Source organism: Halichoerus grypus, chromosome 6 (genome assembly GCF_964656455.1).
Source record: "Halichoerus grypus chromosome 6, mHalGry1.hap1.1, whole genome shotgun sequence".
NCBI lineage: Eukaryota > Metazoa > Chordata > Mammalia > Carnivora > Phocidae > Halichoerus > Halichoerus grypus.
This window is the reverse complement of record NC_135717.1, coordinates 161042446-161056115: the sequence shown is the minus strand read 5'-3', so window position 1 is coordinate 161056115 and position 13670 is coordinate 161042446. Positions and strand designations below refer to the sequence as shown.

Sequence of the window (13670 nt, the reverse complement as noted above, 5' to 3'; positions counted from 1 at the left end):
TATAGACTAAGTGACAAATGAGTGTGACTGGATGCAGAGAACCTCTAAGCAGTTTTAACTCACGGAGCACAACCCAGGTACTCTTCCATTAGAGGTAGGGATTTCCACTCCCCCCTCACCGCCCCACCAGCGCCACACCCCCCACCAGCACCACACCCCCCACCCCCGGCAAAGATGCTGTGCAGGAGGACGAATAAACGAAGTGAGAAGAGATGCCGTACTTGTGGAAGGTTGCAAGCGCGTACCTTGTCGATGACGTGTATCAGGCCGTTTGTGGCTGCATTATCACCGTCAACTACAGATGCCCCTTCGATCGTGACATTCTGTAGATGCAAACCACAGCGGGGCGGTGAGTCTCCATAGGGTAGGAGATGCAGGGATTGAAACTCATTCTGGGTTTTATACTTCTCAAGCGGTAGTGACTTTCACACTTCTGACCATGACCCGAAGTTGGAAATATCTTTAAATTGTGACACACTAGGCATCTCTCTCTCTCACACACACACACACACACACACACAATCAAAATAAAGGGATACTTTCCTTTACTATCTGGGAGGCCCCTGAACACCGATTCTATTCTTTTTTACTTCATTCCAAGAGTGCTGGTTGAGGCTCACCAAAGCGATCCTGTAGCCTGAAAAGTCCTATAGGCAGTGTTGTGAGTTGCATTTGTCCTCAGTATTCATGTGTTGGAGTCCCAACCCCCCATACCTCAGAATGGGACCTTATTTGGAAATAAGGTCTTTACAGAGGTAATCACGTTACAATGAGAGCATTGCAGTCAGCCCTACTCCAACATGGCTGGTGTTCTTGTAAGAGGAGGAAATGGGACACAGAGCGCGGTACGGGGAGAACGCTGTGTGACCATGAAGAAGGCCATCTACAAGTCAAGGAGAGAGCCTGGAACGGCCCCTTTCAATAGCCCTCAGGAGCCAACCTTGCTCACCCCTTGATCTTGGACCTCTGGCCTCTAGAATGTGAGATAAAATTTTCTGTCATTGGAACCACTCACTTTGTGGTACCTTGTTATAACAGCCCTAGCAAACTCATATGGACAGTACCTGACTTTCCTGATCAGAATCCAGCTACCTTGCAAGAATATTAATTACCCAACCTACACACTCACCGGCCACCAACCAACTACGATACAGCTGGGCTCCACTCTCTCTACTTTCCTTTCTTCTCCCCACCCCTACCCTTTATTTGAAACCCCTCCTGGGACCCTCGGTGCAGAAGGGGACTTGAGTCTCACCCTGACGCCTCCCAACTCACATCAGCAGAGGCCCTGGAGAAAAAATTCCTGGCCACCTTGCACATCTCTTTTGGTTAAAGGGAGACATTTATATCAGACTGAGTAACTCATTAAAAATGTGTCTTTGGTGGTTAACTCCTCCAGGTCAATGGTCCCATTGATTTGTCTCTGACTGCATAGAACCCAGGATAAGCCTGCCCAGGGTGGGTGTTCAGTTCATGCTTGCTAAAAGAATCAATGATTTAGAACACCGACAGAACATAACCCCATTGTCTGATATAAGTATGTAATGTACTAGAATTAGACCAATAATATGGAAAGAATCCATGGAACTGCATGCAACTCTTTTCTGCTTTCTGCAAAGAATGATCTGATGAGGCACATACGTTCCGGTAGTACTAGGCATAGGCCCTTTTCACAGTGCTCACACTGATGAGTAGGAAGGTAAAAATGTTTTAGAGCAGTAATTCCAAAACATTTTTGATGGTCCACTGAGGTAGCGGTTCTTACTTTCCAGTAAAATCTTCATTTTCATCTTGCGCAATTCATAGCAAGAGCTTTCAAACACTGGCCTATGCAGCAAGGCAGCCAAACTTCCCGATGCAAGACTGACTCCAAGTCCGGACACACGCGGCAAGTGCCAGAAGCTGAGCTTCTGCGGGGTTGCGGTTCTTCCTTGTGCGCCACCCTGACTCCAGCACTTAGTGCCTGGGGCATCGTAGGTGCTCAGTAAAGATTGGTTGACTGATTCTAACTTGACATAAAATTTTAGTAACCTATAATGACTCATTAGTAGGTCACCGGGAACCCGTTTTTAGTTCAGCATATACGAATCGCCACAGTTGTGAAACTGGGCAACCTTTACCCAGAACCATGGAAAGGTTTGCCTTTCTGGATCAGTCTGTGGTCTGTCAAGAAGAGCCTTGTGGCCAAGCTGTGGGTGCAGGACCACATTTTATAGCATCACTACTACAAAGTAACGTACGTGTGTGTGTGTGTGTGTGTGTGTGTGTGTATCAATATATGTTGACAGTTGTTGAGGCTGGATGATGCCTACGTGGAAGTTCTATTCTTGGTCTGTTTTTGCTCATGTTTGGAAATTTCCATAACACAAACATTAAAAGTGGGCAGTGCAAACATAGATGACACGTTTCCACCTAACAGACAGATTACAGTACTCTCTTACCCCATCTGCCTTCGCCAGGTGAAGGAAGTTACCGGGCAAAGACGTTGCCAGCATGTCCGAAGGTGACAGAGCCTGCAGATCTGCCACTCTGTATGTGCCCAGCAGCATATGGTTTCTAAAGCAACAGTCCAGAAGGGCTATCATGAAATATCAACGCATGAAGGAGTATCATTGAATAGTTAAGAAAATAGGTTCTGGAGCCAGACGGCCAGATTCAAACTCTTCCCCTGTGATTATCAGCCATGACACCTTGGGTTAGTTGTGGAATCACCCCACACCTCAGTTTACACATCTGTAAAATAGGTGTAATTTTAATGCCTATCTCATAGGGTTGTTGGAAGGATGAACTGAGTTATACATAAGGTAGTTATCACAGAGTTAGCTGTCAATAATGTTAACTATTACCATCCTCGGGAAGGAGGTGAGGAATGTTCTAGAACATGCTGAGTTCCATGGATCTCAAGGACCATGTGGCTTCCCTCTACTGAATGTCATTCACACGGATGCCAGTGAGATATCATGAAGAATAAAATACATAATACCTACTTTATTAGGGCTGGAATATTGCTCTTGGACAACCAAAAGGTTTTTTCATCTTGATCCATGTCCTCAATAGCTTGCTGGGAAGGCACGAGGACAGTGAGGTTTGAGGCAGCTGACAGCATGGGTTGTAGAGAAGCATTCTGAATCACAGGAGGGAAAGAAGGTGGGCCTGGCTCACTTTAGAGGTCAAACAGGGAGGACTGAATGCTTAACAGAGATGACAATTTCCCAGGGGAAGTAATTTCAGGGACATTGGAAGGGTCCTAGGGACCCCTTTCCCAAATCCATCCCACCCACTGGCTGGTGTCTCATATTCTCCTCTGAGACACATTCTTTTTACTTAAATGTGTGAGCTTTGTCAAAAGGCAAATTTTCCCCATCCCCCAGTCAGACTTTGAATCATTATTAGTCATTTATCCTTTAGTCTAAACAAAGAACCAGAGAATAGTCTTGATGATCCTGTGTGTGGGTGTATGAACTTTAAGAACCCTTGGCTGCCCTAGGAATAAGGATGGTGGGAAGATTTCAGGAAGTGTTTCAGCATGGGGGACAGACTGGAAGCCTGAAATCAAATTTGACCTACTTTTTGTTCTAACCTAGAGCTAGTTTTGGGTAGACGTGGTGCGTTTATGTTTAACAACTGATCCCAGGAAAAACAAACAAAAAGCCCTGGTTTGTAACATTCCCTGATTTCTGTGGTGTATATCCTCCCACCATGGCTGATTTCAAGCCATGAATGTGACAGCATTGAAGGTGAGTTTGGGGAAGATGTGCTCTCGTACGTTGGGATGAGCTGGGTCCACTACCCCACTGGGCAAGTATATGCATGTCGACTCGATCTATAGGGAAATCATCACGTGCAATAGGACTCTCAGTCCCTGCTCTTTCATGTGGTGGGGCAGAGAGGCCCCACAGAGTAGCAATCAGGAGCTGTCCTAGAGTGGTGCTGACCAGGCTCTCTTTATCTTGGCATATGTCTACTCAAAGGGGATAAACTAGAGGTTGTGATGGCATCTTGGCCCACTCATGCAAAGATGACAGAGATACAGACAAATGGGTATAGTGGGGATTGGATTCTTCATCATAGAACTCTCCAGGGGAGAGGAAGAAGCTCCTCAGAGCATGCTGGGCCAAGAGCTAAGCACCCATGGATTATCCCAGATTACAACTATAAATCCCAAATCCAACTCGGTGAATTGCGGTGAATTCATTGCAAATGAATTATGTTGACTTTTTAAAAAGACCTCTCGATGAGTGAAATGATACATATATATTTGAATTGGTTGAAAAGTTGACCCCTCCAGCTTAACCTAGACCAGAATTTCTTAGTGCTTAGACCAGAAGCTTTTACAATGCACTCATGCCCAGGGTACACCTCTGACCAATCAAGTCAGAGTGTCTGTGGCGGGAGCCTAGGCATGGCTATTTAAACAGCGCATTCCATGTGACTCCATGTGATTCCAGTTTGGTCAGGGTGGAGGGCCACTGCTCTAGGCAATTGCTTTCCCTCCTTCCTACCGGCTGCGTTTTCGGTTTTGTGGTATATGCATTCCAAATTTCTAAAATTGTATACATTTCTCAAGTTCCAACAAAGGTACTCACGTTTATCCACTGGTTAAATATAGCTGCCGCGGAGAGAAATGACAATTCCTTATTCATGTCGTGCCCAGGAGGGAGGGAGAGATCAGAGAGAACACGAGAGAAGGAATAATGAATAAGCATAATCACAGCGCGTCTGAGCAGCATGCACTTCGCCTTCCCGGGGCTGGGCTCAGCTCATTTTCCTGGCCGATATGAATGGGGGTCAGCTAGTTGAATTTCCATGTTGCCAGAGCTGCACAGATCTTTCATGCTTAGCGGCTCCATTATCCTCTCTACTCGAGATAAAGAAGTAATTCCAGAAACTTCAGATGGAAAAACCACCTGAAGCTCTTCCAAGTCAGAATTTAGTTTTTAAGGTCATGGCCCCAGGCCCTAGGGAGGGTCACAGAGCTCAATGACAGCCCCCTCTCAGAGCCAACATTGAGGAGTGGCGTGGAATGTGGAGCCAGACCACCTGGGTTTTCATTCTGGTTTGGCCGTTGCCTAAATCCTTAGGCAAGTTACTTGGTCTCTCTGGGCCTCAATGTTCTTGCCTGTAAGATGGGGATAATGAAAGCTCCAGCTGATAGGTTGCTGTGAAATTTGGAGGAGTTACTGTTTTGAAGCGCTTAGAATAGAGGCTGGCATGCGGGACATGCTCAGGAAGTCTTAGCCACTCTTCTTTTTCATCGTTCCACCGTGGGACTGTGTTAATGAACATATATATTGAGCAGCTGCAGTGGGCACCAGGTTGGAGCGAAGGGAGGGCATACGAAAGGGAAAAGATGACCTCCATTCTCATACAAGTTACACTTGTTTGGGGGAAGTTAAGACTCGAAGAGGTACCCACAGCACCAGTAGCTCAGTGATGTGTGCAGGTGTGATAAAGGAAGGTCTAGACCTTGAGTTGAAAAAGACTGGGTTCACGTCCTGAGTCTGCCATTTACTAGCTGTGTGATCTTGGGTAAGTCACTTAACCTCTCTGAGAACTCAAGTCTTATCTGAAGAATGAATACGATGATGCTTTGCTTCTGGACTTATGAATATTACATGCATTCATGTAGGGGAAAGCATTTTAAAACTATTAAACACCATGGGAATGGCAAGAGTTATTGTATGCAATTTACACCAACGCAATAAATCTCAGAGTTGTCTCAATTCCTTTTTGAAAGTGGTCGAGGTTATCAAATGAATTAGTGAATAGCTGTCAGATAGTCAGTGAGTAAACCGACAGGTGCAAGAGCTGAGATGCATGAGTAATCCCTTGAAGGGAGGGATTGGTCCAAGGGAGAGGACAGTGCAGGTGGGACCTGAGCTGATGGCAGAGAGAGGGGAGGCTGGGTCCCTGGGACAGGCGAGCCGAGCTGGCAAAGGGACAGCGAGGCTAAGCTGTTGCTAGAAGAGTGAGCAGCTTGCTTTCCTGTGTGATCTCCTGGACGACATGACTGGCATCCTCGCTAAGAGATTTTTTTTTTTTTTTTAGATTTTGTGTCTTTATTATTCTGCATAGGAGTTCATTTTGCAGACTTACCACGGCTGCATTTCCGTAGCACAGAAGGCCATCTCCTTCATAGCCCTCCTGGCAAACACAACTCCAGAGGCCAGAAGTAAACTGACAGGTTGCCTGATAAAACAGAGATAAAAGAAAGAGTTTGCCTTCCTTACAGAATAGTTAGCTCTGAGTTACATCCGTGAGCCCTCAGTCTCCATCGAAGGTGAGAACTGCAACTTTGGGGTTGAAAGACGCTGGGAGTGACCCACAGACCCTGCCCTATCCCAAAGAAAGGCTCCTGTCTGTGTGTTTGGTACAGCTCCTGCTTAATCACAATTAAATTCTTCCTTTTCATCCCTTGCAGATTTAGCATGTAAAAGTACAGGACACACAGTTAATTTGAGTTTCAGATAAACAAGTAAGTTTTAGTATAAGTATGTCCCATGTAATGTTTGGGGCCCACTGGTGAAAGACAATTATCGTATGGTTTCACTCATACGTGGAACATAAGGAATAGCATGGAGGGCCACAGGGGAAGGGAGGGAAAACTGAATGGGAAGAAATCAGAGAGGGAGACAAACCGTGAGAGACTCTGGACTCCGGGAAACAAACTAAGGGTCACAGAAGGGAGGGGCGTGGGGGATGGGGTGACTGGGTGATGGGCATTAAGGAGGGCACGTCTGGTGATGAGCACTGGGTGTTACACGCAACTAATGAATCGTTGAACACTACATCAAAAACTAATGTACTATATGCTGGCTAAATGAACGTAATAAAAAAAAAGAATTGCCAGGTTTAACAAATAAAAAATACCAAGTTAAATATGAATTTTGGAGAAGGTCTGGATAATTTTTAGTATAAATTTGTCCTATGTAATCGTTGGAACATACTTGTGCTGAAGGATTGTTATTTATTTGACATTCTGATTTAGCTGGGAAGCCTGTATTTTATCTGGCAATCATACGTTGGTTCTTCCAAGCTTTGGATTGCAGTGACATTTGTAAGAACATTCTGCCTGGGGACTCTCTTTGGGAGGAGGAGAGATTTTGTTCATTAGTAGTTCTAGATAAGAAATAAACTAGTCTTCTTTCTTTCTCAAGTAACTTTTTTTTTCTTTTTAAAGTAAGGATAAAAGAAATGAAGTAACTCACCAGTGGATGACATTTCCCAGTTTGTTCCAAGCATGAAGTTACTGCTTCACAATCAATCCCATTGCCTCGAAATCCTTCCTTGCACTCACACTCATTCTATAATCCCAAGAACAAAAGGGATTATTGAAAACAATTGCCTTTCATGCCTCTCATCACGTGGCCTGAAAAATGAGCCACAGAAATCATAGCTGTTTGGCCTTCTGAGTTAATGTCTTTCGTTTGTTACACTTCAGATTCCAGAGCTGTTGCTCTACACATTCGGTGTTACATTTCATCTGAGAGTTCCCTGGTACTTTCTTTCTGAACTCATTATCCCAGAAGTGCCATACGTGATACAAGACAACCCATGAAGTTGTGGGAAGAAAGGAATAGAAATTTCTACTTAAGAATTTTTATCTTTAACAATATAAGTATCATTTGCTATGTGTGCTTTATAAGGTAAATGTGTGTATCTTTTTTTTTTTTTTTAGAGATTTTATTTATTTATCTGACAGAGAGAGAGATAACGAGAGTAGGAACACAAGCAGGGGGAGTGGGAGAGGGAGAAGCAGACTCTCCGCTGAGCAGGGAGCCCGATGCGGGGCTCGATCCAAGGACCCTGGGATCATGACCTGAGCCGAAGGCAGACGCTTAACCGACTGAGCCACCCAGGCTCTGGTAAATGTGTGTGTCTTAGATGCAAGTATATGTATACAGAAGCACCTGTACACATCTTTATGGGGTAGGGCAAGACCTTATAAACATGGGTGTTTAATCCTTTCCACTTGGTATTGGGGTAGCACCTCCCTGTACCCCCAACCCTGACATGTTGAACCAAACACGGTTTGTCTCTTTACATAAATATTCATGGTAATTAGGATTTCTGCCTAATATCTAAAAGTTCTCAAGCCAACTAGTAACTACTGAGGGCAATCCTAGATATGGTCTATTTTATTTCTTATATGGCACCGTTAAAAAAAAAAACTTTCTCTTCCTCCATCTCCCACATCAGGATGCCTTTATCCACAGAAAGAAAGAGCAGAGAGGGGATAGATACTGTTATGGGTTGAACTGGGTCCCGACCAGTCCCAATTCATATGTTGAAATCTTGATACCAGGACCTCAGGATGTAACTTTACCTGGAAATAGGATTATTATTATGTAATTAGTTAAGATGTGGTCACACTGGAGTAGGGTGGGTCCCCAATCCAATATGACTGGTGTCCTCACGAAAAGGGGAGATTTGGACCCAGACATGCGCACAGGGAGAACGCCCTGTGAACATGAAGGCAGAGACCAGGATGATGCGTGGATAAGCCGAGGAACTCCAGAGATTGTCTGCAAACCACCCAGAGCTTGGAGAGAGGCATGGAACAGATTCTTCTTCAAGCCCTTCGAAGGAGCCAAGCCCGGCCACACCTTGATCTTGGACCTCTAGCCTCCAGAACTGTGAGACAATACATTTTTGTTGTTCTATGCTACCCAGTTAGTGACGCTTTGTTTCGGCAGCCTTAGCAAACTAATACAGAGACCAGGACATATTTTGTCTTTCTCAAATGCAATCTGGCAATTTAGGTGAAAAAAACCCAAATACAATTGTTTGCGAAATGTGTGGTAGACATAAGACGGCAGTGAGCTCTTTCATGAATAGGACATTTCCATGGCCACGGTCATGGTACACTTGTCATCACCTCCTCAGTGTGGACTGGTTCCTGAGCAATAGCTTTCTCTGCCTCAGTCTCCCTTACCCAGGTTAAGTGAAAGTGATCACAGACTGCAGAGTGCTACAGAATTACAAAGTGTGGTCAGGTGACTAAGAGGGGGCTCTGGAGTCAGACCATCTGAGTGTGAATTTCACAACATGATTTATTTTCTGTGCAATGTGAGCAAATTACTTAGCTTCTTTGTGCCTCAATTTTCTCTTTTGTAAGATGGGAATAATGCTAGTAACCTATGTGGCAACAAAAGCAAAAATAAACACACAGGGCCACATCTAACTAAAAAGCGTTTGCATAGCAAAGGAACCCATCAACAAAATGAAAAGGGAACCTACTGAATGGGAGAAGATAGTTGCAAATTACATATCTAATAAATGGCTAATATCCAAAATATACAAAGAACTCATGCAATGCAATAACAAAACAACAAACAATCCTTTTAAAAAAATGGGCAAAAGATGCGAATAGACATTTTTCCAAAGAAGACACACAGATGGCCAACAGGACATGAAAAAACGCTCGATATCACTTGGCATCAGGGAAATGCAAATCAAAACCATGATGAGATATCACCTCACACCTGTTAGAATGCCAATTATCAACAAGACAAGAAATAACAAGTGTTGGCGAGGATGTGGAGAAAAGGGAACTCATGCACTGTTGGTGGGAATGTAAATTGGCGCAGCTACTGTGGAAAACAGTACGGTGGTTCCTCAAAAAACTAAAAATAGAACTACCGTACCTTCAAGCAATTTCATTTGTGAGTATTTATCCAAATTTGAAAAGATAATCTGCACTCCCATGCTCATTGCAGCATTATTTATAATAGCCAAATATGGAAGCAACCCAGGTGTCCACTGATAGAGGAAAGAAGAGGTGGTATATATACACAATGGACTATTACTCAGCCATAAAAAAGAATGAGATCTTGCCATTTGCAACAGCATAGATGGACCTGGAGGGCATTATGCTAAGTGCAGTAAGTCAGACAGAGAAAGACAAATACCATATGATCTCAATTATATAGGGAATCTTAAAAATAAAAAAAACCCAAAAAACCCAAACACCAAAACCTGAGACCAAGCACATAGATAAAGAGAACAGATTGGTGCTTGCTAGAGGCTGGGGTGGGGGTGGGAGTGGGCTAAATGGGTGAAGAGTGTCAAAAGGTAAAAAAAAAAAAAAAGTACCTACGTCACAGGTTTGTTGTGACAACCGATTCTCACTACTACAAATGATTCAGAAGCTGCAGTAAGTTCTAGACGAAGTAGTGCTGCGTCCAGTGAGGAAAAGCCACTGGAGGAGTCCCGCTCCCCTTTGCTCTCTGCCTCGTCCCACCTACCTGCCCGGGGCCGACGTACAAACAGGTTGCGTTGGCGTGGCAGCCGCTGGTGCTGGCCAGCAGGCACTTGTCGATCTCCGAGCAGTCTCGGCCGTCCCCGGTCCATCCCTGCTGGCACACGCACGTGTGGGTCCCCATGCCTGTGCTGACACACTCCGCCTGCAGGGGGACAAGCCGCAGCGAATCTCAGAGACCTCAGTCCAGCCACATGATTCCCAAAGCAAAAAACGGGGGTACCTTCTAGAAACGCGTGTTTGCATGGAGTGCGATAGAAATGATTACAATGCACGTTTGCACCGAATCCATGGAAAACAGGAGACGATTTAAAGACCAGCATGGCTTGTTGTGGGCCAGCTAATGGCCAGCCCCCGGCACGTCGCTGTCATTTATGGAGCCGGGGACTGTTCTTAGTGTTTCGCGGGTAGAAGCCATCATCTTGAGGAAGGGCGCGTTAGTATCTGCTTTACAGATAAGGAAGCTAGGCTGAGAGGAGGTAAGTAACTTGCCTAAGGTCACACAGCTACAAAACTTCAGGAACCCTGTTTCTAGAACGCTGAAGTGCAAGCTCCTAACCACCGTAGCAACTCCAGACCTCTCCGGAGGAGGACCCAGCACCCGGGAAGCTGAAGGTAAGCGTGATAGGGAGGAGGTGCTGGGGACGCTGTCCAAAGGGTGGGACCAGCCCCAGGGGCGTCTGGTGGGATGGGGCGAGGCATTCCCGTCTAATTTCACCCGCGGAGCCTGACAGCTACGGAAGAGGTTTCGGCACGGGAGAAACATGATCCGATCCGCTTCAAGTCACTCTGGCTGTGGGTGGACAATGAATGCCCCAGGGGCGGCGGGGGGCGGGGGCGTGGAAGCAGCAGGGAGACCAGTTAGTAAAGTGTATGTAGGGCTCGGTGGTGGTGAGAGGGATGTTCAAAAGCAGTGGTAAGTTTGGGCTATACCCCTGAGCTATAACCAATAATAGAACTTAGGGCAAGTCACTTAGCGTCCCCAAGCCTCAGTTTCTTTATCAGTACAATGGGGATAAGAACATTCTTTATTGGGTTGGGGGGTTAGGGAAAGCAAATGAGATCATGGACATTCAAGTCACTTGTAAGCTGTAACGTTTGAATCATTGGTTTATTACTAATAACCTCCAATATCTGATTCTCAGGCTCTGTTTTCAAGAGCCCAAAGACCCCTGCTCCTGTGGTCCTGGGACATTCCCTGCACACGCGGATTTAGGAAGTGGAGGCTCACAGAAGGCATCATCTTTAAAACTCAAGGTTCCAGCAAATGTGCTTCATGCAACAGAAAGGCTTCAGATATCGCTTTTTGCAAGGCCTTCCCTCAGGATTCCCTAAGAAACCAGGCAGCTTGGAAATAAAGAGCAACACTCACATTTCGGCTGCAGCCCCCCGGCGTGATTTCTGCACAAGGGTCCATTTCTGAACAGAGGCTTCCATCCCCTTTGTATCCTGCTTTGCAAACACAGCTGCAACGCAGAGCACATGCACAAAATCAGCCCCAGAACTGTAAGCAGCAACCACCCAGGAAAAGGCTGGCCAGCCGGGGGTGAACCGGCTCCTGGCCAGACATTTGACAGGTTGCCCTTGTGGGCGGAGCCAGTGTACCAAGGTGGTCACAGGCACTTGGAGGGGGGCGTCTGCGGTCAGACATGCCTGGGTGGGAATCCAGGCTCCACCTCTTAGCAGTCGTGTGACCCTGGATGAGTCCCTTAACCTCTGGGAGACTTTGTTTCCTTATCTGGAAAATGAGTCTAAAATCTCCCGCATAACGCTGTGAAGATTAAGTGAGCGAGATAAAGCATGTGGAACATTTAGCAGGTGCCTCCCTGCACTTGCGCCTTGTGAGGCCCAACTTCCGGCAGCTTTGTTGCTTTGATGGGGCTGGAATCTGCCTCTAGTTATTATCCGTGGTTCTGGAGAGAACAACTACCATCTCTTCTACGAGACAGTTTTTTTTTTTTTTAAATTTTATTTATTTATTTGAGAGAGAGAGAGAGAGAGCACAGAGGACAGGAGCTGAGGGAGAGGGAGAGAGAATCTCAAGCAGACTTCCCGCTGAGCATGGAGACCGATGATGCAGGGCTCGATCTCATGACCCTGAGATCATGACCTGAGCCAAAATCAAGAGCTGGCCACTTAACCAACTGAGCCACCCAGGCGCCCCTGGTGCTGGGTGCTTTTACATCCAGTTTTTATGATCTCCACAATTACCCTGCTATGTAGGCAACATCATCCTTATTGTCCTGATGAAGAAAGTGAAGCTCAGTTAAGTAACTTGCCCAAGGTCACCCAGTTGTTACGTTGCAAAGCAGGGAGTGCGGCTACTTGAACCCAGCTCAGTCTGAGGTTTTCTCCACAAAGGCCACATTGGCAGCTGGAGAAAACAGGTCTTTGTTGGCAAAGAATTGAGATATGGGCTGCATCTACCGACAGGTGGCACAGTGGCCGGGGGCTGTTTAGGGTGGTGCCCTACGGGCCTACCTTGCTGTCCCATTGCTGTATTCACAGGTGGCGTGGATGTGACAGAACTGCACGTAGGGCCCACAGGCCGAGGTCTGCTTGTGGCAGAACCTCCCCGCAGAGCCTTCTCTGCATGTGCCGGCCAGGCAGGCGCCGTCACTGTCGATCCTGTTATTGCATGTTCCGGAAATGCACAGACATTCTGGAAGAGAAGGAAGAGGGACATTTGGGGGTTGGGGGACAAATGTAGCAATGGGGCACATGGGTCATGGAGGAGAGAGACCCCTTCCCCTCACCCCCCTCTCGTGCCCGTCAGAGCAGAACCTGGGGCTGAGCCGGGGGAGGGCTCTGGAGGCTAGGTCTTAGCTTCTCAAGTGTCTCTCCATGTGCCCGAGACAGTGCTCGGTGAGCTTGACTGTCCTATCAAGGATGGGAAGAACTCAGTCCCAGAAGTGCTTTGCATGTATGTGTGCGTGGGGGGTGTGTGTGTGAAAGACACCAAGGAACTCAATCTTCATTTACTTTATGGCTGGAGAGCTTAGTCTGGAAATTTCTCACCTTTCTGGAATCAGTAGAAGCAGTTTCTCACGCCAGCATGGCCTCTGACGTGTGGCTTACATACTTGTTCTTTACTCTCTGTCACAGCAAACCAGCGCTAACTGATGGCCAGTATTTGTGCACTGACCTTGTTCTAGGCATCGGGCCGGACTTCAATTGTATCATCTTATTAACAGTCAGCCTCAGAGGGTAGGTACTCTTATCATCCCCATTTCCAGATGAGCAAACTGAGGCCAGAGAGGTGACACACATTGCCTAACTTGCTGCTAAGTTTTCAAACAGGGACTTGAACCCAGGACTTCAGATTCCATGTCTGTTAGTGCCCACGTGCAAACACCATAGGTTAGGGTATTAGCTGGTGTTTCCACATGCCTGTGATCATTTTAAAGTT

At 46.3% G+C, this 13670-nt stretch overlaps 1 protein-coding gene across 1 annotated transcript in view; it reads right to left on the bottom strand.

Moving 5' to 3' along the window:
- Positions 1–13670, bottom strand: part of STAB2 (stabilin 2) — a 144831-nt gene that overhangs the window by 66216 nt on the left and 64945 nt on the right. Inside the window, exons 23-31 of the mRNA XM_036103511.2 lie at positions 12743–12923; positions 11634–11727; positions 10248–10406; positions 7209–7304; positions 6097–6189; positions 4587–4634; positions 2988–3124; positions 2442–2556; positions 246–323 (exon numbers count right to left, since the gene is read on the bottom strand). Of these exons, the coding sequence (XP_035959404.2) occupies positions 246–323; positions 2442–2556; positions 2988–3124; positions 4587–4634; positions 6097–6189; positions 7209–7304; positions 10248–10406; positions 11634–11727; positions 12743–12923 (1001 nt within the window). The remainder of the gene's footprint in view (positions 1–245; positions 324–2441; positions 2557–2987; positions 3125–4586; positions 4635–6096; positions 6190–7208; positions 7305–10247; positions 10407–11633; positions 11728–12742; positions 12924–13670) is intronic.